The following is a 25,735-nucleotide window of genomic DNA, read 5'->3' on the forward strand; positions in this document are numbered from 1 at the left end:
CCCCGGCACCAAAAGAAGATCACGGCATGGGTGTGTGCGCGGGTCTGTGACGTCCGATGTCCCTGGGCAATTCCACGCGATCGCTCACCACGAGCGCCGAGGTGTCGCCCTGGCATCGAGCGCACACCGCCACAACAACGGTTTGTCGATTAGTGTTGGCCCCATCAAAAGACAAAAGTCGGCTGTCGTAGAGTTTGCGAGGCCCCTTTAGACAAAGGCGCAGCGTCGTGACTGGGGTCAAACCCACGCCGAAGATCTCAAAGATGCTCACGACGAGGACGTGGAGCTCTCCGAGACCTCCGAGATGCGGTCTTCCTCTTGGCGTGGCGTGTGGTACATCGTGGCGATTGCAGGGGTCTCGCTTGGCGGAGAAGCCATGCCGAGGCCCAACATTGTAGCAGCCGCGAGATCTTTCGAATAGTCTTCGGAGGCAGTAGCAGAGCTCTCGAGGGTCACGACTGCTTGGAGAGGTGCAGGACCAGGAGCCATTTCCATCAGCTTGAGAGCAGACTGAGGCACAGTGTGCGCCTCAACCTGCTGCGGTTGAGGCTGGTTGGGCCTCAGTTGCACCAAGAGAGGCTGTGGCTGAGTCTGCAGCTGCAGCTGCAGCTGCGGCGGTGATTGCGGCTGTGGTGGCGGCAGTTGCAGTGGAGGCTGCTGCGGCGGCTGCAGTTGCAGCGGCTGCTGAGACGGGTCCTGTGCGGCCTGCGGCGCAAGTGGAGGCGACGAGATGACTTGCGTCAGCTGCTGAGGCGGAGACTGCTGCAGTGCCAGCGTCGGCTGGGACTGCTGCGACTGCAGCTTCGGCGGCGACTGCGACTGCGGCTGCGGCTGCGGCGGGTGGGACTGCGGCGGCGACTGATGCGGTTGTTGCAACAGCTGTGGCTGCACCAACGCCACCGTTCCCGGCTGCTGCGGCTGGGCCTGCGCCTGGACCTGCATCGTCTGCTGCTGCTGTTGCAGTCCGGTAAGCGGCTGCTGCATGTTCTGCGCCGCCATTATCATCTGCGCTGACGCCATGCCGGGCGCCATTTGCTGCGAGGCGACTTGCGCAGGCAAGTTCTGCATCTGCATCTGCATTGTTGGCATAAGCTGCGAGGGCATCTGCTGCACGACCGTTGAGAGGCCCATCGACATCTGGTCCTGCACCTGGCCCATGCCGATGGGCGCGCCCCCCACCTGACCGGCCATCGGCATGAATCCCGGGTGCATCATGCCTCCCACAAACATCTGGTTCGGCATGTACCCGTTGGAAACCATCGTCGTGGCGGGCACCGGCGGCATGTTGAGGGAGCGGCGCGCCTGATTCATCATCTGGAGCTGCTTCAGGATCGCGTCCGCGTTTGCGGTGCTAGTCTGACCCTTGCCGTCGGCGTTCGGGCTGCTGATGTGGGCCGCCTTGAGTGCGCGAGAGTCGCGCTGTCGTCGGTTCTGAGACGAGCGGGGGAGGGCATGTGTGAGCTGTGGAGGAGAGGGGATGGCAAGGCGGGCAGAGGGCGATGCCGAGGCGGCCCAGTCATTTGCGGGATGGGGACCGCCGCGCGCCTGGAACCAGAACTGCACCTGGCGCGGCTCGACCTCAAAGTCCTCGGCGAGGCGCCGTCTCATCTCGGCTGAGGGGAAGCGCTCCATCTGATAGATCTGCTCGAGGATGAGCTTTGCCTTCTTGGATATTGCCCAGCGGGGCGAATGTGACCCTTTGAGCACACCACCTCGCATGGACATGGGCAGGCTGCCGTCCAGGCTGTCGTTTCCGTACATCTCGCTGGTCGGGCTGTAGGTACCATCCTCGTCTGCTCGCGGCGAGGTTGGTGCGGGCGGCCCGTTGACCGGGTCCAGTTGGGTCTGTTGCGCTTCCCAGGCCATTTTGCAGGGTTGCTGGTGCTGGCGGGAGCCGGAGGGCGCTTTTGAGGTCCAGTGTCGACAGCAGGAAAGCTGTTTCTCCGGCGGTAGTAGCACTTGCGTGAGTATTAGGCGAGTAATTAGGTATTCTCATACTAAGTTTTGGGGAGCGCGAATTCGGTTAAAGGGTCATGGGACGTAATACATGTCGGTTATGAAGAACTGCGAGTACGACGCGAATGAGCAAAGCTTTTACCCGTCGTTTGGGATTTTGCAAAGGCAGGCAGCCCATCGCCATAAAAGCATTTATTTGACGTGATGGTTCCACGCCAAAGTTGTACAGCCATTCAACGACGGTCATCATTGGGGTGGTCGTCGCGCCCAAGCCATGGCCGGGACGACCACGACGCGAGGGGGGGGGGGGGGGGGGCTCAATGCACAATGGACAATTGCACAATCAAACTAGTGGAGACGGGGACACTGCGGTCTCGGGCACCGCACCCATGCCGCTGCCACAAAGCACAATGTGCTGCCACGAAGCACCACTAGCGATTTCGCGCGGAGGGCGTAGTGAAGCGCTGGGGCGCTCACTGTGTGTTATTCGGGTGAGGGGATCCATCAGTGGTAACCGTGTGTATCGCGCGCCTTGCGGGGGGGGGGGCGAGGAAAAGAGGAACCTCTTAGCGCCATCGCCACGGTGCTGCTAGCAGCGCCGGCGGGCCCGCCGGGCGACAACCGGCTTTAGTCACAGATCCAAGCTACTCAGTCTCAGACGCCACACCAACACCACAAACATGCTCACTTCGCCGCTGCTGTGGATGGGCCCCCGGGGGCCCATACTACGTCGAAGTACGGACCTGATCTCGGCACTCAGACACGGGCTGCCACGCGCCCGCGCGCGGCGCGGGCCGCACCGCCCATGCCCCCGGGTCACCGACCCCGCCTCTCGGCCCTCTCGGCCCTCAGGAGCGTGCGGGAGACCGGCGAGGGGCACACCTGGCGGCGCGGCTCTCGGGGCCGTCTCTACGGCGCTCGACGCCGTGTGAGGTCGCCGGCGGCCGCACCTCTGCCGCCGTCGCTCAGCCGGCTCTATTACTAACCGAGTATCGGGCGTTGAGGGCGGCGGCGCAAAGCGGGTCTGGTGCGCCACACGGCCACAACCCTTGCCGCCGCCCTTGCCGCCGCCCTTGCCACCCTTTGCCGCGCCTTGCCTCCGCCGCGGGCGGCGGTGGGAGCGGCCTGCTCGAGGCCTGCTGTGGGCTAGCATGCTGTCCGTAGCTGTGGACGGGCACGTGGAACGTCAATATGACGATCGGCCGTCGATCCCGAAGGGTCGTCGGTTGAGCTAGGGAGCCTGGCGATGGACGCCACCGCGACCTCTCGTGGCATCTCTCTCGCCGTCGGCAAGCTAGGGGCTCGCGGACGGCCGATTAATAAACAGTGTACAAACAGCCGTGAGAATTAGTTCAACTGTGAACGGGGACATGTGCGGGACGTGTCTGCCTTCTGCTCTCATTGTCTGCCCTTGCGAGAGACGCCCGCAACCCACGGCTCTTGTTTGCAAGATCGAAGGACCGAGAGCCGTCGGTCTCAGGCGCCGTCCAGCGCTGCCAGAGCCGCAGCATGACTTGCGCGGTGTGTTTGGGCTGGGCGCCAAGATCGAGCCTCGTGGCGCCGGCTTCGTACACGCCGGCCGTGACGAGTGCGGCTGAGCGGCCGACGAGAAGGCTCCGGCTATCATCGAAAAGGTGAGCCGGAGGGAGACGTCCCTCGAGAGGGACGCAGCTCGGACGATGCTCGCCGAGCTGTGCCAGGGCTGGTGGATTAACATTAACACACCTCAGGGGCAGCTCTGACTACAGATCGTGCCAACACTTGGCGCAGAGGTCGGTGTTAACACAGTTGAACGGCAGTCCCAAAACAAGCGTTAACACAGCCGTTAACACGGTGTTGACACACGCTCCGGGTAAAACCCGGGTATACCTGCAAAAAACCGGGTATACCCGAGAAATACCTGGGTCCGCGTCAATGCCGCGCGCGCCCTACTCCCAGGGCCACTGCGCCAACTGCAGCGCGCACCGTCTGCTCAAGTACGCGCACCGCACCATGTGCTGCCGCTACAAGTGCCAGAAAGCGGCTGCGGCGCAGCGGCAGGCGCGGCTGGCAGGTGGCGGTGCGGACGATGCGGTCGTGCCGACATTCTGCTTCAAGATTGATGCGGTGCTCGGCATGCGCTTCTGCGAGCCCGAGCAACTCATCGCAAAGAAGCGGCGCAACAGGCTGGCGGCTCTCGCGAGGCACCTTCAAAGAGGACAGCAATGACGCTGGATTCATCGACACGCGCTGGGTGGAGCTCGAGGAGCTGTACGAGAACTGTGGCAAGACGCCGCTGAAGAATGCGCTCAAGAGTACCGAAAGGCGGAAGAGGAGGATGTGGATGCAGCGATTGCCGACTTTGAGGAGGGCGTCGAGCACGAGGGATAATAATGAATGGGACATGTTCGCAATCGCAGCTGCGGGTGTGAAGTGAATATGCTAGACGGCGGGTCAACACCTCCCGAGGGGCGGTGTTAACACGTTTTAACACCTCTACGGCTGTGGTGTTAACCGTTAACGTGTCAACACCGTGTTAACGTTAATCCACCAGCCCTGAGCTGTGCACCGAGGCTTCCTTGCAACGCGCCTCATGTCGGACAACGATGTCGGAGAGCGACCGTGCCTCGTTCGCCGCTTATCATGCAGAGTTTGTTGTAGAGATTTCACGTTGTAGAGCGCCTCTACATCGCTCTACAACGCAGGCGCTTCGTCCCGCGGCGGATTGTGTCTGACCCTCCTGGGTAGTAAGTATGATGTTGAGAGTCGACTCCAGTCGTCCCGACGTGTGAAGAGCATCGAACAATTACAAAATAAGAGAGGAGGTGTCATCGGTGAAGTTCCGATGCGTGAAGACCCTCGAGCAAATAATAAGTAAGGACGTGTTATGTCTTAAGGTCCGAGCAATTAATAAATAGGAATTCGCGGCAGTGCCCGCGCCGGTCTGGGTCTTCCGCTGCTCGCGCCGCTGCACCATCTGCCCATCTTTGCCCCCGCGTCGAGAATTGAAGATGCTCGCGACCATGGCGGAGGAGGCCTTCACCGGCGCTCCCGCGACCTCGTTAGTTCGCCCTGATGGCCGCCTCGTCGAAGGCTCCCTGCTCCTTCGCGGCCTGCTGCGCCCGCACCACCTCCATCGCGTTCACCGTCTGCGAGTTGAGCTTCGCCACCTTCGCCTTCCTCTCCCGCTCCGCCGCCGCCTCCCGGTCCTCGCTGCGGTCCGCCAGTGGTTGTCGCCGGCGTCGTCAGCCACGATCATGGCCGTGACGGCCTCGCCCGCCATATCGCATATGTCGCTTCTCGGCCTGTCGATGGCGCGTCCCAAAAGTCGCCAAAAGTGGCGGCGCGTCGCAAGTACCCGCCCGTCGTCCCTAGCGTCGTCCCGGCGCGGTCCCGCAGCTCGCGCACATCTCCCTCTTAAGACTTAACCCACAATAAAAAAATAAAACGGACATACCAAAGAAGGGGGGGGGAAGGACAGGGTCCCCACCTGCGCGAGCAGGATCTTGTAAGGACGATCACTCTTAACCCACCTCCCTCTAACATCAGAAAAGTGAATTCCAAGTCGAGGCGTCTCGACAAACAAAAAACGAGTCGACCGCCGCAAGCTGCCCAGCAGGCGCTGTTCAGACGGGCCGGCCGGTCGCCCACCTCGCGAGGATTTATCTCGGCACCCTGCGAGTAGGTATCGCGGAGCCATGGCCGACGAGCCGCCCTCACGCCTCGACCGGCTGTGGGAGCTGCGGAAGACACGGACGGCGACGACGCTGCTGAAATTCACGTCTATCTTTGGCGGCCTCTTCCTGGTCCTCGCGGGAATCATCGGCCTGACCGGCATCTTTCAGGGCCAGATCGTCTACTTCGTGGGATCGCTCTACGCGATCATCTTTGGCTGCACCGTTCTTATCGTCGAGGTGCGCGACAAGGTGCCGATGGTGAGCGCAGCGTACCAGCAGATCGACGTCTACCTCAAGTTCATGACGCTGCAGCGCGGCAAGGGGCTGTACTACCTCGGCGTCGGCCTCCTCGTCCTCTACATCGGCCCCGACGGCACCTCTTCGTGGGGACTCAACAACGTCGCCGCCTTGCTGCTCGCCATCATCGGAGTCAGCCACACGTGCGGCATTCCCCCCTCTCGAGCGCGCCCGCCGCCCCCTCGCCCCCGGCAGCCCCCCTACCCGCCGCGCCCCCGCACGCCTTTGCAGCTTCAAGCTCATCAAGGAGTCGGACCCCGTCCTCGGGCCAGGCAATGACGTGCCTCTCGCGCCGGGCGCAGACTTCTCGAGCACGCGGAGCGACTGGGGCAACATGGTCGCGGCGGCAAACAAGCCGAGGTGACGCGAGCCCCTCGAGCAGAGAGAGTTACAGAGGCGCCGCGCCGGCATCGTGAATAGCCCACAAGCCCCAAGTGGCCAAAACCCGGCGGGGCAGCATGGAACCCCACGCGCCACGCCAGCCCGTAGCTTGTAGGGCGCCTCGCCTGCCACCATGGCTGGCGCCGCATGTGTACCTGTGTAGTTGGGCCTGTCCTTCTGTGATGCGTGGTCCTCGGCCGGGCCCCAGCTTCCGACCTCCGAGCAGGAGCGAGTACAGTGGAAGAAGATTTTCGGTAAAGGAAAACGGGGAAACAACGAAACTGGCATAACAAAGTTTTCTTAAAAAGAAGAAAGAAGAAAGAAACGAAACAATACCAAGGGGCAGCTCGAAAATTTCTTGTTTGTGGTATGGTATGGTACCCTCGCAGCCCAAAGGGTGGGGGGGTATGGTCCTGACCGCCCATCCCCGGTCTCCGGGAGGCTGGGTCTGTCAGCAGGCGGGGGGTTATGGTCTCGAGGTGGGTTGTGTAGGGTACCACACCCGAAAAAATGTTGCTCGCCAGCTTCAGCCCAGGCGTCCTGCTGGGGTCGTCAGTGGCGCCGCCGCTGCCGCCCCCGCTGGTGGGCGTGCGCGCACGTGATGGACCTTGGTCAGCCATTTTGCGGCGCGCCGGCCGGGATGCTATCACCTGCGCGCTCGCGGCATCGCTGGCTACGGGCGGGCTGCGAGCAGTGCATGCAGACGTCGGCGTGCTCAGCGAGCAGGGCGTTGGAGTCGCGGCGGCGCGAGCAGTGTCCGGGTCGCCGGTGGCAGAGGAGGTGTGGGCCCTCCTGGACAAGTACTTTCTCGACCGCACCTTCAACGGCGTCGACCTGGCGGCGGAGCGACTGAGGCTGCAGCAGATGGCGCCGCTCTCCGAGACGGCAGCGCTCGACGAGAGCGAGGCTCTGGTGCGGCGGCTAGGCGATCGCTTCTCGCGTGTGCTGAAGCCGGCGCAGACCGCCAAGCTCGGCAAGTACGACGTGACTGGCGTCGGGATCAACTTGGCGCGCGAGCCGTCGCCTCTCTGCTTCACACGCACTTGGACTCCACTTGGACTCCACGCCACGGAAGGTGACGCTCTGCCCAACAGGTGATCTCCGACTCGGGGGCGATGCTCGTCGGCGCGGTGCCAAACGGCGGCTCGGCCGCCGAGCGAGCTGGTATTGCCTACGGGGACGAGGCGCCGCCGGGGAGAGAGAGGGAGGGGCGGCGAGGGTAGCGGCGGGCCGCAGGGCGGGGTGCGGGGGCGCGGAGAGGTCGGAGGTCGGAGGCCGGGCCTCCACGCCGAGCGGCGGCGGTAGGTGCTTGAGATCAACGGCAAGAGCACCAAGGGCATGAGCTCCTTCGACGCACTCGAGGCGGAGGGGGAGAGGGCGGGCGGGGCTGGGAAGTGCCGCCGTCGCCCGACGCGCGAGAGAGGGAGGGCGCTGTAGGCGATCCAGAGCGACGGGTCGGTCGCCTCGCTGGTGGTGCGCCGCCCCTCGTCGGGCGCGGAGCCGCGCGCTCTCACGCTGCAGGTGCGGGAGGGCCGCCAGCAGCCCCGCCCCCGCCCCTCCTCCCGCCCGCGCCTCTCGGCCGCCACCGCCTCCGACTTTGGCGAGCCCACCACTACAGCGCGAGTTCACCACGACCAAGAACCCGGTGAGCTACCGCCTCGTCGAGCGCGACAACGGCGCGGAGCTCGCTTGCGTGCGTGCCGGGGGGGAGGGCTAAGGTGGACCCGCCGGGACCCGCCGGCTCCGACTCGGTAGGCGCTAAGGTTGGGTACCTCAAGCTGTCCGAGTTCAACGCGCAGAGCAAGGCGCGCGTCCTCGAGGCGCTCCAGCAGCTCAACTCGCGCGGCGCGTCTAGCCTGGCGCGCGGCCACGAGCCGCCCCGCCGCCCCGCCTCCCTCTCGGCCGACCCCCGGCTCGGCCTTGCGCCGCCCCTCTGCTGTGACCTCTGCTGTGACGGCGCTGCTGTGATGGCAGGTGCTCGACATGCGCGGCAACTCGGGAGGGGTGCTCGACGGCGCCATCGGGATCGCAGGCGCCTCGCCTCGCCCTCCCCCCGCCCCCCCCCAAGCCCACGCTCCGTCCGACCTCGGCAGGCCTCTTCAGCGAGAAGCCCCTCGTGCTCTTTGTCACCGACGCGCGGCGCAAGGCAGCCGCTGCTATTTATGAGTCATGACTGATGATTACAGATTAATGATTCAGGCGGGCGGCGCGAGGCAGCCGCTCTACTCGCGCGAGTCGGGCGCCGTCGCGTCGCAGCCGCTGCAGGTGTGGGTGAATGGGCGCACCGCGAGCTCGGCCGAGGTGCTCGCGGCGGCGTTGCACGACAACTGCCGCGCCAAGGTGGTCGGCGCAAAGACGTACGGTAAGGGAATCATCCAGGGCGAGGGCCTGTTCTGGCGCGTCGCTGCCGCAGTGAGGGCGCGCAGCGCGAGGCCGCCCCTCGCGCTCTAGGCGTCTTTGGGCTCTCCGACGGCGGCGCGCTCATCGAGACGGTCGCGAGCTACGCGACGCCCGCCGGCGCAGAGATCAACGAGCGCGGGATCGCACCCGACGAGGAGCGCATCTTCCTGTCGGACGTGCTCGGCTCGTCCTTCCTCGACGCCGACATAAAGGGCGCCGCGATTGCGCAGCCAGTGTGCGGGACGCGCAGATAGACCGCACATCGTTTCCCCCCAGTCTCGCGCGTGTCAGTGGCGCGTTCTCTCCTTTTTGCTCGCGCGAACGCTCTGTCTGCGTCTCTCGCTCCGGGCTGTCCCACTAACTGAACGCAACTCTCGGCCCCGCACCGCCAGAGAGACCGAGGTCGTAAGACGCGAATAAAAATGAATGGCCATGAGGGGCCACGCGGAGCCGGAGGCGGTGGGAAGCCAAAAACACCTTTTGCGCAAAAACGGGTCCTTCGCCATGCGCGGTCCTTGCTGACCCTGCCAAACTCTCTCGCCGCCGTTCGCGGCTCAGCTTGCGTATGCGGGTGGGAGCTTCGAGGACATGCAGGTGTCCCACCCCCTCTCGCCTCGAGCGCTCTGGCCATCCCCCCGGGCCCCCCCCAAGCGCGCGGCCGCGACGCGCTGCGCACCCTCTTCCGCGCTGCGCCCGCTCTCGGCATGGCCGTCGTCCGCCGAGATCACCTCCTCTTTGCGCCGCAGGTGCACAACCAAGAGCTGGCCACCTCCGTATCCATCATGGTGAAGCCAAATGGGCCAAAAATGGAGTTTGGCGCCCCTCCCAGGTGGCCGGAGGGTACACCTCGGGTCGGCGTGCTGGGGGGGGCGCCGGTGCGCAAGCCCACTTTCCGGGCGACCCCGAGGGGTAGGAGGCCGGGCGAGTGGCGGCAACTCATTGTTAGTGTCCCGGGCCGCTGCGGTACCGTTTATACGCCCCCTCGTCATGTCTTTCCGATTGTGAGTCGTCCTCTGGCCAGCCGAGGGGCACCAGAACGGCATGTGTACTGTACTGGTGCTGGCTGCGGGCGCGAAATGGGTTTTTTTCAACTCGCAACCAACTATACTATACAAGAACACCCTCGGGGGGGACCACACTCGGCGCATATATGCAACACACGTTCTGTCGAATCTCCGATACTCGAATGAGGGGGAGAGAGCGGAAGAACACATCCACACACACTTCTTCAGAGGAGGGTGGTGTTTAGAAACACCTGTGGGGAGAGAAGGCCGGTTTAGGCGTCCTTCTTGGACTTCTTCGGCAGGAGCACCGAGTGGATGTTGGGGAGGACACCGCCCTGCGCGACGGTCACGCCGCCGAGGAACTTGTTGAGCTCCTCGTCGTTGCGCACCGCGAGGGTGATGTGCCGGGGGATGATGCGCGACTTCTTGTTGTCGCGCGCGGCGTTGCCCGCGAGCTCCAGCACCTCGGCCGCCATGTACTCAAGGACGGCGGCCAGGTAGACCGGCGCGCCCGCGCCGATGCGCGAGGCGTAGCGGCCGAGCTTGATGTGCCGGTGAACGCGGCCAACCGGGAACTGGAGGCCAGCCTTCGCCGAGCGAGACGTCGCCTTCTTCTTGGAGCCACCGCGACCGCCCTTGACCATTTTGAACAGTGTGAGTTGTGAGACTTGTGTGAACGGAGCCCCAGACGTTGCCTCCGAGAGCGCTCACCCGCAGGACAGTAACTGCAGCGGCGCGGGACTTCTCGTTCCCTGCATGGCACAGTCACAGCCAGCGTGGCTGCAGCGGCGCAGCACCCCTCCTCCGGGAACGCTACCACGCTTTAGTGGGACGGCGCCGGCGGATCTTGCAATGCGCGACAATTCTTCCGCTGCATGGCGGCGCACAGCGGAGCGAGCAGTGCAACTCAGAGGGGGGGGGGGGGCTTGTTGCATCACCGATGCAGCAGCGCTCCGCATGTCGACGTTAGATACGCCCGGGTCCTTCTTCCCAATGCGGAGCCTGCTACGAAAAAGAGAGCTATGTACGACGTACGACCACCTTCACTGCGGATGGTCTGCGATCCCGACGCACGTACGATGTAATGGACGCATCCTCTAGCCCTAATACACCCTATCCTCTAGCCCTAATGCGTACCGTACCCTCATTGGCTCTGGGCACTGAACAGGAGCTCGCAAGATGAACGAGCGGCAAGCCTCGGCGCAGCCTCAGGCTCAGCGACCGGCCCCACCCTACTGCAGGTGACCTCCGTGCGCAACGAAGATCTCCTTGGCGCTGTGATGCACTCGCAGCCGCTGCTCGCAGTGCCGGCCACCCTCGGAACATATGATCTCGTAGTGCGATGGCACCTGCACATTGCTCGGATGCACCTCGGCCTGCAGCTGCGTTCGAGGGCAGGGGAACACCCAGCGGTGCTCCCGAGAGTAGCAGCCAGACGCGCCTGGCCAACCGCCCACGTCCTTTTCTACCGGAGGCAATTTCGGCCTCTCTTCCGGCAGTGGCGCCGAGTTCGCTGCCCCGCCGAGGGATATGAGGGGCGTGCAGTGGTATGTTATGACTTGGCCCGCATCGGAGAGGCGGCTGCAGTCCACACCAATTAAGGCTGCGGAGAAGTCATTTCCTGTCGCCTTACAAACCACTTTTGCGACACTGTAGCAGCTGTCGCCGTTTTGGGTGGTGTAGCTTCCCTTGGGTGGTGGTGGCAGTGGTGCCCTGTCCTCGTCTGCAGCATGGTTGACCCATGCTCCGCCGAGGTTCTGAGTGTCGAGCTCGCTGCCGTTAGCGGCGGCAGAGACGGGAGCGGACCTCGCGATGCTGGGCAAGAGTAGGACACCCACTTTGACAACTTGTGCCTGCGGAGACATCAGGGTCGAACGCGGGGCGTCGAGGCCACAACCCGCAAGCAAAGAGGAGAGTGTCGTGAGAGCGTGTGTGCGGCTGTGGGCTAGGACTCTACCGAATCGTAGTTGCTGCAAGAGCTCCAAGATGCTGCCCAGCAGTGGTGTACTGCCCAACGGGCACCGCGTCCAACAGCGTCCAGAGAGGGGGTTCCGACCGCCCAAAACGTGCCTGCCTTAGTCTCGTTTAATCCATGGCTCCCTTGGGAGGTCCCGCAGGAGGCCAAAGGACCTGCAAGGAGCATTCCTATTCCTCGCGACTTCTCGAGATCACCCGTTGCTGGGATGTGGGAACGAATGTTGGATTCAGAAAAGAATGGGGAAAATTCATTCTCGGCTGCCGCGACAGCTCACGTTCGTTTCACAGGCCTTGTTATTGAGAAGAAAATACCTGCTTTTCACAGACCTTTTACCTTGATATTGAGAAGAAGCTACCTCCTACTATGACCTTTGACGCTGCGCGCTTCACACGGGCGAGGGTGGGAGGAGAGATGCATGGAGACTCAGACTGACTGAGCTCTCGGAGGGCGCAGTCGCAGTACAGCTAAGGGGGCTGCGTGGACATAGCACATACGCAGTGTTTGTTTGTTCGCGTGCTTGCGCTTCCGCTAAGGCCCTGAGGGAGGGTGTAGAGGATGTAGAGTGTAGAGCACTGTAGTAGAGCTGTAGAGATGTAGAGCGCTGGAGAGCGCTGTGAGCTGTAGATAGAGCTCTACATCCGGCGCGGGACGATGTGAGTCCGATGTAGAGCGATGTAGAGCGCGATTTTGCTGTAGAGTTTGTTGTAGAGGCGCTACAGCCAAACCGCCGGGAAGGCAGTGACTCAAAGAGGTCGAGCCGCGCCAATGGGGTGTCTCCGAGCTTACTGGAGCTCTGGTGGACGGCCCTGACTATCCCTGACACACAGAGAGTCACTCTGACGGCACACAACACCCTATAACTGCGTCATGACCAGCCTGCCATGCGTCGCCGGTGCCGCATTCGTCGCTGTGCTTCTTTAGCAGGCGGTAGACTGCCGGCTGCGAGGACGGTCGCATTTGCGCAAGGCGAGGCGAGCATTCAGACGCGTTGCATGCGCCATGACTCGCGCCAGCGCGTGCGGGAGCTCCTGGCTGAGCGTTGAGTCCAGGCGAGTTGCGCTGGCCACTATCGCTACGCCGAGCCGAGCTGACGCGCCGAGGCGCCGGCCAGTCGCAGCCGTGAGGCATGCCACAGATGCAGAGGCACCTGCCACCCATTGGGCGGGCAGACAGAAGGCCAGGGCAGCACTGGCAAGTGCAACGCGCCTCATGTGGAGAGCGACCGTGCCTCGTTCGCCGCTTATGATGTAGAGTTTGTTGTGATCTGTGATCTGTGAGGGTCCGCCCGCAGGCGCATTTTGTATACCGAGGCGGTGCCCGGTGCCGAACCTGTCGGACCTTAAGACAGCATTGTAGATCCCAGGGCGAGGGTGGTGGCGTCCCCGTCGGGAGGGGCTGTCTGGGGGGGTGCCCTCCCACCGTCACCTCACCAGCGTCCCGGTGAGTACGGCGATCAGAGCTCCCCCGGTCGTCGCGCTAAACCGTAACCCGCCGGGGCGGGCCGGATCCACGCGTTGCCAGACTGCCCCGTTGGAGGTAGGCCGCTCGTCTAGCCAATCAGCCTTAAGCGAGCGGCCTGGCCGTTGGAATGGCCGGGTGGAGAGAGGGGCGGAGTCGGCTCGGAAGCGCGACTGCAGCCACGGGGACTGCCCGCCCACTCTCGTCGGGTTGAGGGGAGGACGACTGTCTCCGCAGGACCTCTGTTACGAGCCGCCCTCCCCTCGAGACGCGAGGCCAGTGCACTTGGGGCCAAGCCCCAGCGTACACCGTCCCACGCGCCTCACGCGGCCTCTGGCTGGAGCGGGATCGCAAGCGAGTCCCCTAGGCCTCCCTCTCCCTCTTACTTCCAACCGCCAGCACACCGCCAGACGGGCCAGCCTCCTCCTCCGCGGCCAGGGGCCTGCGCAGCCGCCCACGCCGTCTGCTGCGCAAGCACAGCCGAGTGGCGTGCGGGGTGTGCACGTCTAGATCTCGCACAGCCACGCGGCGGTAGACAATCAGCACGGCCACGTTCGCCAGGGCAAACGGCGAGAGGCAGGGTGTACTCGCTGATGATGCTAGCGACGAGGAGCCGATGGTACCACGGTGTGAAAAGCTGCGGCCGAGAAGTGGGAGGCCGTCAGTGGTGGTGTGAGTGAGACGTGCTCCTTGCGCCGGCTCAACGCGCCTCTCTTCGTTAGCGTCAACGTCGACGCGGGAGCCTGGCTGGATGTCGGTGCAGTGCGCATGTCAGGTATGTGTTGTCAGCGCGCGGGTATGGCGTGGGTGCCGTGAGGGTGGGCATGCGCGTGCGACATCAATCACCAGCAGCGTAGCTGCGGGGGAGCGGGCAGGATGCACCATGCGCCACGAGCCACGAGGCAGCTGCGCTTTGACGCTACAGAATGGGAGACTCCGACAATTGCCCAAATTGCCGTTTACTATTCCGCGTTGCGGAATATGCGGAAAGTGCGGAAAACAATGTGCGTGGGGAGGGCGTTACAATCCTGCTTCTTTCTTTCTTGGGCTTTAAAATACCCCGTCAGCAGAGTCCTCCTACGTATCTGAAAGTAGCACATAACACTGAATGAAAATGTCCATCTGTGGCGAGGGTATCGACTACCTTCCTTGCCCTCTACCTCTGGGATGGGAAGGAGTGAGCCTACCAGGTGGCCTTGAAACAACGGTTTCCGCACCGCCTCACGCATCTGCTGATGCGGCCCAAGCTTGCCGCGTTAGCACTGCATCCGGCGCGGCCGCGGGCACCTAACGCGCTTCATTGCTGCCCGGTACGACTGTACTGATCTGGCTTGCGCACCAGTGCTGGCAGGCTCACACCATAGTGCTCCCTTGCCTGCTGGTGTAGGCAACAATACCCTTGCTGGCAAGCTTCACCTCGCGAGCTGCCTCGATGGGGTGCCGAGGCATAGAGATTAGAGTCTCGCCTACACTGCGGCACAGACACCTGATGAGGACAGCATGATACCACATGAATCTGCCCAGTTGCAGCAAATTCTACTGAACAGTTGAGGGCTGGCGAGAGAGAGACCGTTAAGGAGCGCGAAACGCGCGAGGAAGCCGCGGGCTGCGGGCTCATATACAAGAAGAAAAAGTTGAAAACGAGACTCCTTGTTATCCATAAAAGAGCCACATACATGATATGTCAACCGGCGCACATGCGACGAGAGCGGGCGCCGTTTTTCATTGCCTATTCTAACGAGACACAGAGCAGCGGCACGGGCGTTGCCGATCGAACACGGATTGCTGAGGGCCATGCACAATTCGTGCGGTTATGGGCTGCCACCGCAAAACATGCAAACGACAGGCCACGCCACGTGCGCCACCATATCCAGCTGCGCAGCGGCAACGACTGCCGAGGCGCAGGCCGAGCCGCAGCCTACCCGATGCCCCGCCGACATGCGGCATTGGCCAAAATGCTGGGCATCTCAGGTTAAGGAAGGCAACTTGAAATAGCAAGGAGCATCCTAGAATGCAAAGGGGTAACTCCAGATGCTAGCGCATTCACGAATGCAGTTCGCATTCCAGGATGGTCGACGCATCCTGGAATGCGTGGACCATCTTTGGAATGCGGTGTGCATCTTGAAATGCGAAAAGTCAACTCGGCATTCTGAATTGAAAAATGCAATCTAAATTGATTTTTTGCAACTCAAAATGCCCTCAGCATCTCAAATTGCGGGTTCCCCGCCCCTGACGTATCTTCCGTCCGTCCAGAGATACACGGAGGAGTGTAACTCTTCTCTGATCTCTCATGACACGAATCCGGGAACCTCTCCGGCTCCGCCAAAGAGCAAACGCCGTTTCCAAACGCGCAAGGGGGGGGGGGGGGGGGCGTGCCGGTCCACTTCCTTGACCCCACGCCAGAGAGAAAAACCACATCGTGAGAAAAACAACGGTGCCGGAGTAGTTTCTCTCTCTAGACCTGCTGCACAGACGGCCGGCCACACAGTATACTCACCGACCGACCCGGTCGCGACTCTGGTCACCGTCTCGCTCCCTCCGCGTCACACCACCGCGACGCTCCGCTCCACTCAGTACTCTCGACTACTCGCTCGCACTCACACACTCTCACACACAACCGCCTCCTCCCCCCACCGCTCGCCCCCTCGCCCGCTCGCTCCCTCCGCCGCGTCACCGGAGAGGCCACTCGAAGGAGGCAGTTTTGCCCCGGTCCCGCACCGTCATCTCCTCCCACTCGTGATTGAAGAAGCCGTTGAGCGCCTCGAAGGAGAAGGGCGCGACGGGCGGCGCGGGCGGGTAGGGCGGCGCGTGGTGGGGCACCACCGAGACGGCGGGCTGGTCGTAGCTGATGGTGGTGAAGAAGTCGCCGCTGCCGATTTTGAGCTCGGAGCGTGCGACGACGGTGACGGTGCCGTGCTGCCGCATCTCGGTCTGCATCTGGTTGATTGTGGCGAGCGAGCCTGCGTGGGTCGGGCGGCGGGGGTCGGGCGGAGGAGGAGGAGGAGGAGAAGGAAGAGGAGGGGGAGGAGGGGGAGGGGGAGGAGAAGGAAGAGGAGGAGAGGAGGGGGAGAAGGAGGAGGAGGGGGAGGGGCAGGCTGCAGGGAGATGCTGCAGGGAGAGAGGGCGCGGGGGTAGAGGGTGCGGGGAGAGAGTGTGGTGGGAGAGGGCGCGCCCTCGACGATGCACGGGTACGGCCTGCCAGTGACAAGCTGCTGGCGCGGGCTGACGACGATCGGGGCGAGGGCGGGCCCGTCGAGGCGTGCGTCGTACTCTGGGTCGGAGGCGTCGAGCACGAGCTGCATCCGCCCGACCCGCCTGCGCCGCAAGGGGCTGGCTGGTGGGCACCGGGGCCAGGAGGGCGGGCGGGCGGGAGGGAGGGAGGGGCGCGGCGCACTGGTCGTTGTAAAAGATGTGCGAGTCGATCCGCATGACGGCGAAGGAGGCGGCGAGCGGGTTCGAGATGGCGAGGTACGCGTCGAGGACGAGGGGGCGCCCGTCCAGCGGATTCGCCTGTGGTGGGACCGCGCGCCCAAGTCGGGAGGCGGGCGGGGGAGCGGGCCAGGCGGGGGGCGGTCCCGACTCGGGCGCTGCTGCGGGGCCCAGGCGGCGACGCCGACTGCCTCTCGGCCGCCTCTCGGCCGCCTCTCGGCCGCCTCTCGGCCGCCTCTCGGCCGCCTCTCGGCCGCCTCTCGGCTCTCTCTGTGGGCGCCCAGTCCACGAGGCGGCGCGAGTCGACGACGACCTCGACGCGGTCGAGGAGAGGCGCCTGCGCGGGAGGAGGGGCGGCGTCGAGCGGCGGGAAGTCCCCCCCCCCCCCCCCTCCTCGCCACCCAGAGCTCCCCCCCGCCTCCCCCGCCTCCTCCTCCCCACAGCGCTCGCCTGCAGGCCCGGCAGCGTCGTGTGCAGCCGCATCCCCGCAAAGAGCGAGTCGTACAGCGGCGTGGAGACGCTCTCGACGACGCCGTAGAGGTGGCTCGGCCGCCCGGAGAGGTGGTCCGACAGCAGCCGCGACGCGGCCTCCAGGCCCGCCTCCTTCTCCGCCACCAGCACGCCTCGCAGCCGCTGCACCGATGCGCCGCTCGGCAGCAGGAGCGGCGCAGACGCGTTCGAGGAGAGGCGGCCGACCAGAGCCCCGTCCGGGGTGTGGACGGAGAGGTTGAGGGCACCGAGCGGGCGGAGCGCAAAGGAGGACGGGTTGCGCACCTCCGCCGTCAGAGAGATGACGTTCGGCAGCCGCGTACCGGGGAAGCGCTCTCTTCCTCCTCCCGGGTCGGCGTCCGAGATATCCACACTGAGGATGTGGTTGGGGAAGGACTGGGCGCCTGGGGCGCGAGGGGAGGAGGGAGCGCGCGCGTGAGGGCGCGGCGCACCCCGCTGCCGCGACGGGTATGCGGCGCGCGCGCCTCGCAGCGGCAGCCACTTGCGCAGCGTCACGGGCAGAGAGAGCATCGAGCCGAACCGGAGTAGCAGCGGCGCCTCGAGTCGCAACGACACCTCCTCGGAGGCCTGCGCCTCGGCGGCGAATTCGCGCAGCGCCTGCAGGCTCGTCACGCGCATCTCGCCGCCGAGCGTGAGCGCGACGTCGCCGCCGTACCCAAAGTCGACCGCGGGTACCGTGAGCGTGCCGAGCGACGTGCCGCCGGCCGAGCGGGACGCGCGGGCGGTGGTGCCGTCCGCGGTGACGCGCATCGGCAAGGACGGCACCCGCGCCGTCACAGCGCACACCACCTGCGCCGAGTCGGCGGCAGGATCGCTCACCTCGCACAGGCCCACTGTTAGCTCGGAGCTGTCGACGATCAGCTGCGCGGTGACCGGCGCGCTGACGAGCAGGAGAACAGGCAGCAGCAGCAGCAGCAGCAGCAGCGCGTACGCGTACTTTCGCAGCGGAAATCGCTGGCGACCGCTCAGCAGTGAGACGTCGTCCGCCTCGCCAGGCAGGGTCTGCATATATATGTTGCGTCAAGGGCGAAGTGCCCGCCAGCGTACGAATGAAAAGAATTCAGCTTTCTGTAGCCGTCGGAAACTTCCTCGCACGACACTCCGTTCTCCCATCCCTCCCTTGGGTTGTGTGTTTTCTTTCTTTCTTGTGTGTTTTCTTTCTTTCTTTCTTCCTCGCACGACACTAGGCACAGGACTGGCGCGCACTGGCACTAACATGAAAAGAATCGTTGGTTGGCTGGCCCGCTGGGTGTGCTTCTTAGCCCCCTGGCCCTGGATGTGAGGCTGATGACTGCACTCCAAGTGCTCCAAGTGCGCTTGGTCTCCGACTCAAAAGACGGCGTGCTGTTGCACATGCATGTATTGTGTCCCCGCCCTGCACGATCTTGGTGTGAGGGATCTTCAATCCGTGTCCCCTCTCCCCTCGACACTGGACAGGTAATGAAAAGAATTAGCCGCCGTATACCACATCGTCTCAAAATCTGAGGCGTGCTGTCTGCTGCTCTCTCCGCTCTCTCCTCACTCCTCCACCACCTGCAACCTCTCGAGCTCCACCTCCTCCTCCTCCTCCTCGCCCGCCGCCGGCCAAGTGCACCCCTCTGCACATCCCTCCACACACCACCACCCCGGCTGGCCACCGGCGTCAGCGCGGCATCCTCCGAGCTGACGCTGCAGCAAAACTGCGACTCTGGCACGCCGCCTCCGCCTCCGCCTCCGCCTCCGCCTCCGCCTCCGCCGCCGCCACCGCCACCGCCGCCTCCGGCTGCTCCGCCCTCCCCGGCGCCGCCCTCCCAAGACGGCTCCTGCAGGCGCGGCTGCGCGCACAGCGGCGCGCCGGCGCGCGGCGCGCCGCACAGCAACACTCGCAGCGGCACGCGCAGCCTGCAAGTGCGTGGGGAGCGGGGTGAGGCGCTGCAAGTGCGGCGGTGTCGGCGCGGCGCGGACGGCGAGCCTGCAGATCGGGCCGCGCCGCCAGCCGGAGGACGGCTCCGACGGCGGGCGCATCCAGCGTCCCGACCACGTCGAAGGCGAGCCGCGCGCCGGGCTCCACGGCGTGGCCGGCGAGCACGACGTGCGGCGGCGACGAGAAGAAGCACCGCCGCCCGGGCGCGTCCTGCTGCCGCTCGTCCGGCAAGGCGGTGGCCTCGGCCTGCGGCGGCGTGGAGGGCGGCGGCGGCGGCGACGCGAGCGAGAAGTGGCCGCAGAGCTGGGCGCTCATCCAGTCCACCCACCGCTCGGCGGAGGAGGCGCTGCCGATGAGGGTGAGGCGGCACCGGACCGTGCCGCCCGCGGCGTAGGCCCACGCGTCGGGCGCGGCGGCGAGCACATCAAAGAGGGCCATCGGCCGACGCCGCGGAGCCCGAGTGCGAGTGCCTCGGCTGGCAGCGGAGCGGCGGCAGCGCGCGGGGAAGAGCGAGCTTTCTCTTAAAGGGGCTCTGAGTGTGCAGGGAGCGCGAAGGAGTAAACCATCGCTGTGCACGCAAAAAAGAATTTGAGAACGCCACCTCAAAGCAAAAAAGGAAACTGAAACTTGAGGGTGGTGTTTAGAAACACCGGGTCAGAGTGTGGGTGCCGATTTTAGGCGTTGGACGTGTACTTGGTGACGGCCTTGGTGCCCTCCGAGACGGCGTGCTTGGCGAGCTCGCCGGGGAGGATGAGGCGGACGGCGGTCTGGATCTCGCGCGACGAGAGGGTGCCCTTCTTGTTGTAGCGCACGAGCTTGCCCGCCTCGACGGCGATGCGCTCGAACGCGTCGTTGATGAACGAGTTCATGATGGACATGGCCTTGGAGGAGATGCCGGTGTCCGGGTGCACCTGCTTGAGCACCTTGTAGATGTAGGACGAGTACGACTCGACGCGCTTCTTCTTGCGCTTCTTCTCGCCGCCGCCGGACGGCTTCTTGGCGGACTTCTTGGCGGGCGTCTTCTTGGCGGGCGGCATGGCTGAGCTGGGTCGAGGGATGATGTTGGAATTGATTTTGGGAGGGCTCCTTGCCTCGAAGGGTGGCTCACCCGCAACGGCCCGCGCCGCTGCAGCCGGGCTCACTTTTCGGCGCCCGGCGCCCACCTCGCGCCGGAGCGGGCGGGAGGCGGGCGAGAGGCGGCCCTCGTCCTCCTCGCCCGCCGCGCGGCCCCTCTCCGCCGCGGGTCGACATCGAGAGAGCCGGCAGGGCCCGGCAGCGCAGAGACGGCTTTTCGAGAGACCTTCGCGGCGCTCGATCCGGGAGCGAGGCGCAACAGGGCGACGCAAATCTAGTCGCGCGCGTGTGCTGCCTGTGTCTGCGCTGCAGTCGCAGCGATATCACAGGCCCATTGAACAGGAGAGGATCGCGCGAAGGAGAGCGCTAACTGCCCTCTCCTCCGCATTTTTGAAGCAAGTCTTGTCTTGTGAGTTTTGCACAACGCCAGCCTCAAAGACGTGAGATGACTCTCGCGTCAAGTCGCACACGCGCGCTCTCACCCACCAAATTTCCTCCTGCTCTCGCCTGTCCGCCGCCCACACCGCCGCACGCCGCACGCCCAGCAGAGGCGAGAGGGAACAGCCGCGCTCTCCAGGCCCGCGACTTGGCGCGCCCAAAATTCTAGTCCTCTAAACAGAGCAGAGAGAGTGGCGTGTGGTACCTTCGTACATAAATATCCAACACGTGTGGTGACGAGAGGCCACCAACGCCGTCACACGTTGACGGACAGCTCCGAGAGCACCTGGTTGAGAATCATCGGCACGTCCGGCTGCAGCTGGCTGTGCATCGACCCCAGCTGCGCGAGGGTCGGCTCGTAGGCCCGAAAGTACTGCCGGTGGCCGTGGACCGACGCGAGGTGCTGCAGGATCGAGGCGGAGCGCCGCACGGCGGGCGGTGGCTGCGTGCCCGCCCCGGCGATGACTCCGACGAGCCGTGGCAGGACGAGCGGGCTGCTGGCGAGGAGCCGCTTGAGGGTGAGGTCGGCGGAGGAGGCGAAGAGGAGGAGGAGCTCGAGCGCGGCGTCCTGCGCGAGCGCCGCCGCCACCTCGGACCCGTGGGGCGCGTTGGGCGGGACGGCGCCGCTCGCCGCCTCCGCGAGCGGCGCGAGGGAGGAGGGGTGCGCTCTGGCGAGGGAGGAGAGGAGGTGCTCGTTGGGCTCGTGGGCGGCGAGGCGGGCGAGCGCCTCCACGGCGGGGTGGGCGAGGCCGGGCTCGCCTGCGGGCGAGGTGTGTGTGTGTGCGGGACGGGAGGCGGGTGTGGCGAGGAAGGAGGGGCTGGCTGGCGGGCGGAGGAGGGGCGCGGGCGGAGAGCGGGCGCGTGGAAGCGGGGCGCGAGTGGCGTGTGTTCGGCGCGGATCGGTGCGGGTCTGTGTGCGGTCTGGTGACGAGGCGTCTGGTGGCACGACGTGTGGCGGCGTGGCGTCTGGTGTCGGCGCTGCGCGTGTGTGTTCGCCGGAGAGGAGCAGACAGAGCAGCAGCGCAAGGAGGTCCTCGAGGGAGGAGGGGAGGCCGGCCCGGACGGGGACGCCGTCGCAGAAGGAGTCGAGCTTGCAGTGCTTGAGCCCCAGGTGCAGCAGCTCCGCCGCGCACGCGCACGCCTCCGCCACGTACCTCCGCGACAGCAGCGGCGGCAGCGCAGGCCCGCCCTCCGCACCGGGCGAGGAGAGGGAGGCGGGCAGCACGGGGCGGGGGGCGCCGCTGGGCCGCTCGGTCGCCTCCGCCTTGTCGTGGCGGGAGATGCGGCACGGCCCGCCCCGGCCGCCGTGCCGGTACCCGCGCGTGCACAGTGGGTTGACTTGGCACTGGCCGCCCGCGGCCTCCTCGGCCGTCCCGCGCGCGGCAGTGTCGGCCGCCTCCAAGTCGATGTCCTCGAGGCGCAGCGGCTCGTCGGCGTCGTGCGCCTGCAGCGCCGACTGCAGCTGCCACAGCACGAGCCGCCGGAGAGCGAGCGAGTGCGCCTGCGCGACGGGGGAGGGCGGGCAGGGGTGGGTGGGGCGAGTCGAGAGCCGCGTGAGCGGGTGCACGGCGGCGGCAGGTCGGGGGAGGGCGGGTCGCGCGCGCCATCGGCTGCTCGTTCTCCGGCAGCAGCGCCATGTTGCGCAGCAGCAGCCACGCCTGCCGGTGGTGCAGCATCGCGAGCTCCCGCGCGCTGCCCTCGCCGGGCATCGCCTCGCCGTCGGCGGGCGGGATGGCGAGCGGCAGCAGCGCCCGCAGCAGCGGCGGATTGCGCTGCACCGAGACGAGCGAGTCGAGGCGGAAGGTCGTGCCGATCGGGCCCGCCGAGTGCGGGTCGACGGTGTCGCACGACGCGACGAGGAGCGCGTTCAGCGCCCACGACACCTCTGACGGGAGGCCCGACTCGAGGGAGAGCAAGAAGCGGCGGAAGCCGTAGACCTGCACCGCCCTCGCAACCTCGTTCTGCGCGTCGCGCACGCGCCGCACGCCCCGAGGCATATGCACAACCGTGTGTGTATAGAGAGGGAGTGTATTCTGTGTGCCAAAAAAAAAGAAAAAAAAACCGTCTGCGCCGCCGCCACCACACAGGGATTTTAATCGATCCGCCGGTGGTTGTTTTTGTTTTCTTCTTTACAACAAAATGCGGGGCGTCTGTTGGTCTGTTCTAGTGCTGGAACCCTCTCATCAAGTCGACGACGTTGCTCGTTGGGGAGGGGCTCGTGGGGCAATGGTGGCAATGTGGCGTCGGTGGGCCACCTCTACGGGTTTGGAAACACGCTGGACAAGGCGTTGACGGGAGTCGTGGGGTGCAAGGAGCGTGGCCGTCAGGTGGACGGACCGCTCGACCACTCGACTGGAAAGGGATGGGTCAAAGACCACGCGTATGGAAAGGGGTGGGTCAAGACGGATACGGGCTGGAAGTGGATGGGGGCGCAGTACTACGAGACGCGAAGTGGGTCAAGAAAGCCATAACGCGGCTGGTGCTCGTGGAAACTTTGGGAGGCATTGCGCCGCCCACCAAGCAGTTCCTCCACGTGTTCGCCAAGGAGGCGGCGGGCACCAACACGGACCGGACGGTGTACGGGGCGGCGTCGGCGAGCGCCTCCTCCTTCGTCGTCCACCACACGCAGCAGATCTCCAAGGCGGCGGTGGCGGGCGACGCCGACAACATCAACAAGCAGGCGCGCAAGGAGCGTACCGACTGGATCAACAAGCAAAAGAACAAGCAAGCGACGAACGGCTTCTTGTCCTCGGCCCCAGTGGGGGGTGCCCGCGCCGCCTAGCTCTGCAGACGGGCCCCTCCACCCTTCCTGTAATCATGTAGTCCCCACATTCGCAATCGTGGGATCGCTTGTGTCATGTGAGAGAGTGCGTTGTGTTCTTGTTTTGTATCCGCTTTCTCTGTTCTTCACGTTCCTACAGTCTGTTGCGGGCATTAAGAAAACGTCCCATTAAGAAACCATGCCGAGCGATTTCCGCAAAAATCTAAGAAACCACGGCGCGCCGCAGGCGCGGCCCCAAGAAAGGGCCCACACACGAGTGTGAACCCCACCCACATCCCCAGGGCCTCCAGGGCTCGCACCTCAACCTCTCACAGACCAGCGCATAGCGCCATAGGACGTATTTTCTTCTCATAACAAGCCTACAAGGCTGTGAACAGGAGCCCCGCTCACATTTTCTCTTCGCCTGCGGCGCGCGCACTTGTCATTTTGCCCAAGTCTGCGGTGTTCTGGGCGGTGTGGATGGAGGTGTGTGCGTCTTCCTGTCATCCCAAGTGGGTGGCAGACACGCAGACTGCGGACTGGCGACATTCGGAGCGGTCCATTATTGTCATTTTACCTAAACATTCCTAGATCCCGGCTCTGCCTGGGGTGCCGGCCGAAGCTAAGAAACCACGGCGTGGGGTGGGTGGGGTGGGTGGAAAGGCTTAGAAACGGCGGCGTGCCGCGAGATCCTCTGTACCTAACCTAACGTCTTTTTCCTTTTAAGGCGCATTGCTTTCAGTCTACAGTGCGCGCCAGTCCCGCGGTGCCCAGCGTTGTGCGCGACAGTCCTGCTGAAATTCTTTCTGCTGTGAGAGCGACTTTTGTTGTTTAAATTCTTTCTTTCTTTACGGAGACGATGGCTAGATAGCTCCGCACATTTTCCTTCCTGGAATACTTAAAGAAAGAAAGAAAACGGACAACCCAAGGGAGGGATGGGAGGACGGCACGCTGCCACCACACAGGGATTTTAAGGAGAGGAGTGTGGTGCTAGCCGTCGCCCACCCTAACCCTTGGTCGTCTGCCTCTTTCTATCTCCCTTCGCAGTCTCTCGCCGATTCTCGCTGCAGCCTTCTCCCCCCCGCGGTCGTCCCACTCTCGTCGTTCTCTCCCTTGTCAAGGGCCTTGTCGCTTCTTCCTCTGTCGCGTCGCTCTCCTCTGCCTCGTTCTGCGACGCCGCCGCCGCCTGCCGATCCCTTGTTCTCGCGGCTTCTTTCGCCTTTCGGCGCAACTCCGCCCTCCTAGCGGCATATTTTGGCCCCTCGAGTTTATCGAGCTCTCCTCGCGCAAGGACGACTCTTCTGACGCCCACTGCTATCATTTGCCACCCGTCATATCGTTGCTCAGGTCCACTCTCTCTTCGAACACTTGTGCCTCCACGGATGATGCTGGCTGTGGCGCTGGGGTCCCCTTCGGGTGCATCGTGACAGCTGACGACGGGATTGCCACAGGTGTTTCCTAGGACGGCCGGTCTGCCGGCGTCGCAGAGCAGCTTCTAGGCAAGGCATCAAAGTGCATCAAGACGGCCGGAGCTGCGCAGCAGTCGACCCTTGCAGAGCTGGCGACACTGGCCTCCACGCCACTCCTCGACGTCGAGCCGGCCCGGGCGAAACGATGCCTCGAGGCGGCGAGGACCGTGCCCGATGTCGATGTGACGCTTCTCGAGTCAGCATCAAAAACACTCAATTCGGCCGAGGAGGCGATTCGTGCGCGAGACAAGGCCACCGCCGCGCTGAGAGCAGCACTCGAGTCGGAGCAGCTCAGCGCAGATCTCAACACTCTGCGCGCATCACGAGACGCCGCGGCCGCTGCGTCTGTTGCCAAGAGCTTGCTCAACGACGCAGACAAATTCATCCAGCAGGCTGCTGCGCGTCAGGCGGCGAAGGCTCGCGCAGATGCTGCCAAGGCGGCCGTCGACGCGTTTTCCGAGGTGCCTCCCCTTACGTTGAGGCTCGAGGACGCACAGGCAGCCATTCGCGAGGGCAGAGCAGCGGGTCTGGATGCGGCGGCAATCGCCCCGCTCGAGGCCAAGGTAAAGGCTGCTGAGAAGGCAATGCGGGAGCGCGAGAGGTTGACGGAGGAGCTCAAGACCCTCAACGAGCAGGACGCTGTTGCCGTCAATGTCGCGGCGCTAAAGGAGGCGATCGCCGCCGGCCAAGCGGCCGGGGTGTCGGATGAGGTGATGCAAGTGTCAGTGGGGCGCGTGTCCCTCGCCGAGGCTGTGCAGGCCGCCGCCGCGGTGGCCGACCAGGCACTCGAGCGACTGCTAGAGACTCCAAAGGAGTACGTCGACGTCGAGGAGGCAAAGGAAGAGATTGCGGAGATGCGGAGCAAAGGGGCGAGCGCGGCCATGGTCAATAAGGCAGAGATGCATGTGGAGGAGGTAGCAAAGGCGCAGCGCAGGCTTGACGAGGCCAGGCAGGCCTTGCAAGACGTGAGCACCTCCGAGCCTCTCTCGCTCGACGTGGCAGACGGCCGAAAGCGGCTCTC

The 25,735-nt window shown here is 64.6% G+C and overlaps 5 protein-coding genes across 5 annotated transcripts; 2 read left to right on the forward strand and 3 right to left on the reverse strand.

Moving 5' to 3' along the window:
• Positions 1–5,010: 5,010 nt before the first annotated feature.
• Positions 5,011–6,545, forward strand: EMIHUDRAFT_464301 (hypothetical protein; the record flags this gene model as incomplete). Its single annotated transcript, XM_005768620.1, has 3 exons — positions 5,011–5,153; positions 5,621–6,052; positions 6,141–6,545. The coding sequence occupies 3 exons, from the start codon at positions 5,011–5,013 to the stop codon at positions 6,271–6,273; spliced, it is 708 nt and encodes a 235-aa protein (XP_005768677.1). The 3' UTR covers positions 6,274–6,545.
• A 255-nt stretch (positions 6,546–6,800) lies between these two features.
• Positions 6,801–8,944, forward strand: EMIHUDRAFT_102855 (carboxyl-terminal-processing protease; the record flags this gene model as incomplete). Its single annotated transcript, XM_005768621.1, has 6 exons — positions 6,801–7,274; positions 7,385–7,420; positions 7,728–7,811; positions 8,265–8,294; positions 8,490–8,652; positions 8,742–8,944. 6 exons carry the CDS (start codon positions 6,801–6,803, stop codon positions 8,942–8,944), a joined length of 990 nt encoding a protein of 329 aa, XP_005768678.1.
• Positions 8,945–9,966: 1,022 nt separating this feature from the next.
• On the reverse strand, positions 9,967–10,338 carry EMIHUDRAFT_66170 (hypothetical protein; the record flags this gene model as incomplete). The annotated part of the gene is made up of 1 exon (XM_005768622.1): positions 9,967–10,338. One exon carries the CDS (start codon positions 10,336–10,338, stop codon positions 9,967–9,969), a length of 372 nt encoding a protein of 123 aa, XP_005768679.1.
• Positions 10,339–15,532: 5,194 nt separating this feature from the next.
• Positions 15,533–18,087, reverse strand: EMIHUDRAFT_436522 (hypothetical protein; the record flags this gene model as incomplete). Its single annotated transcript, XM_005768623.1, has 6 exons — positions 15,533–16,090; positions 16,303–16,445; positions 16,525–16,640; positions 16,840–16,896; positions 17,010–17,452; positions 17,534–18,087. Coding segments are annotated over 6 exons (1,752 nt in total), but the record flags the coding sequence as incomplete, so codon positions are not given.
• A 1,559-nt stretch (positions 18,088–19,646) lies between these two features.
• EMIHUDRAFT_66183 (hypothetical protein) lies at positions 19,647–20,009 on the reverse strand (the record flags this gene model as incomplete). Its single annotated transcript, XM_005768624.1, has 1 exon — positions 19,647–20,009. One exon carries the CDS (start codon positions 20,007–20,009, stop codon positions 19,647–19,649), a length of 363 nt encoding a protein of 120 aa, XP_005768681.1.
• Positions 20,010–25,735: the final 5,726 nt, after the last annotated feature.

This window comes from Emiliania huxleyi (assembly GCF_000372725.1).
Source record: "Emiliania huxleyi CCMP1516 unplaced genomic scaffold EMIHUscaffold_45, whole genome shotgun sequence".
NCBI lineage: Eukaryota > Haptophyta > Isochrysidales > Noelaerhabdaceae > Emiliania > Emiliania huxleyi.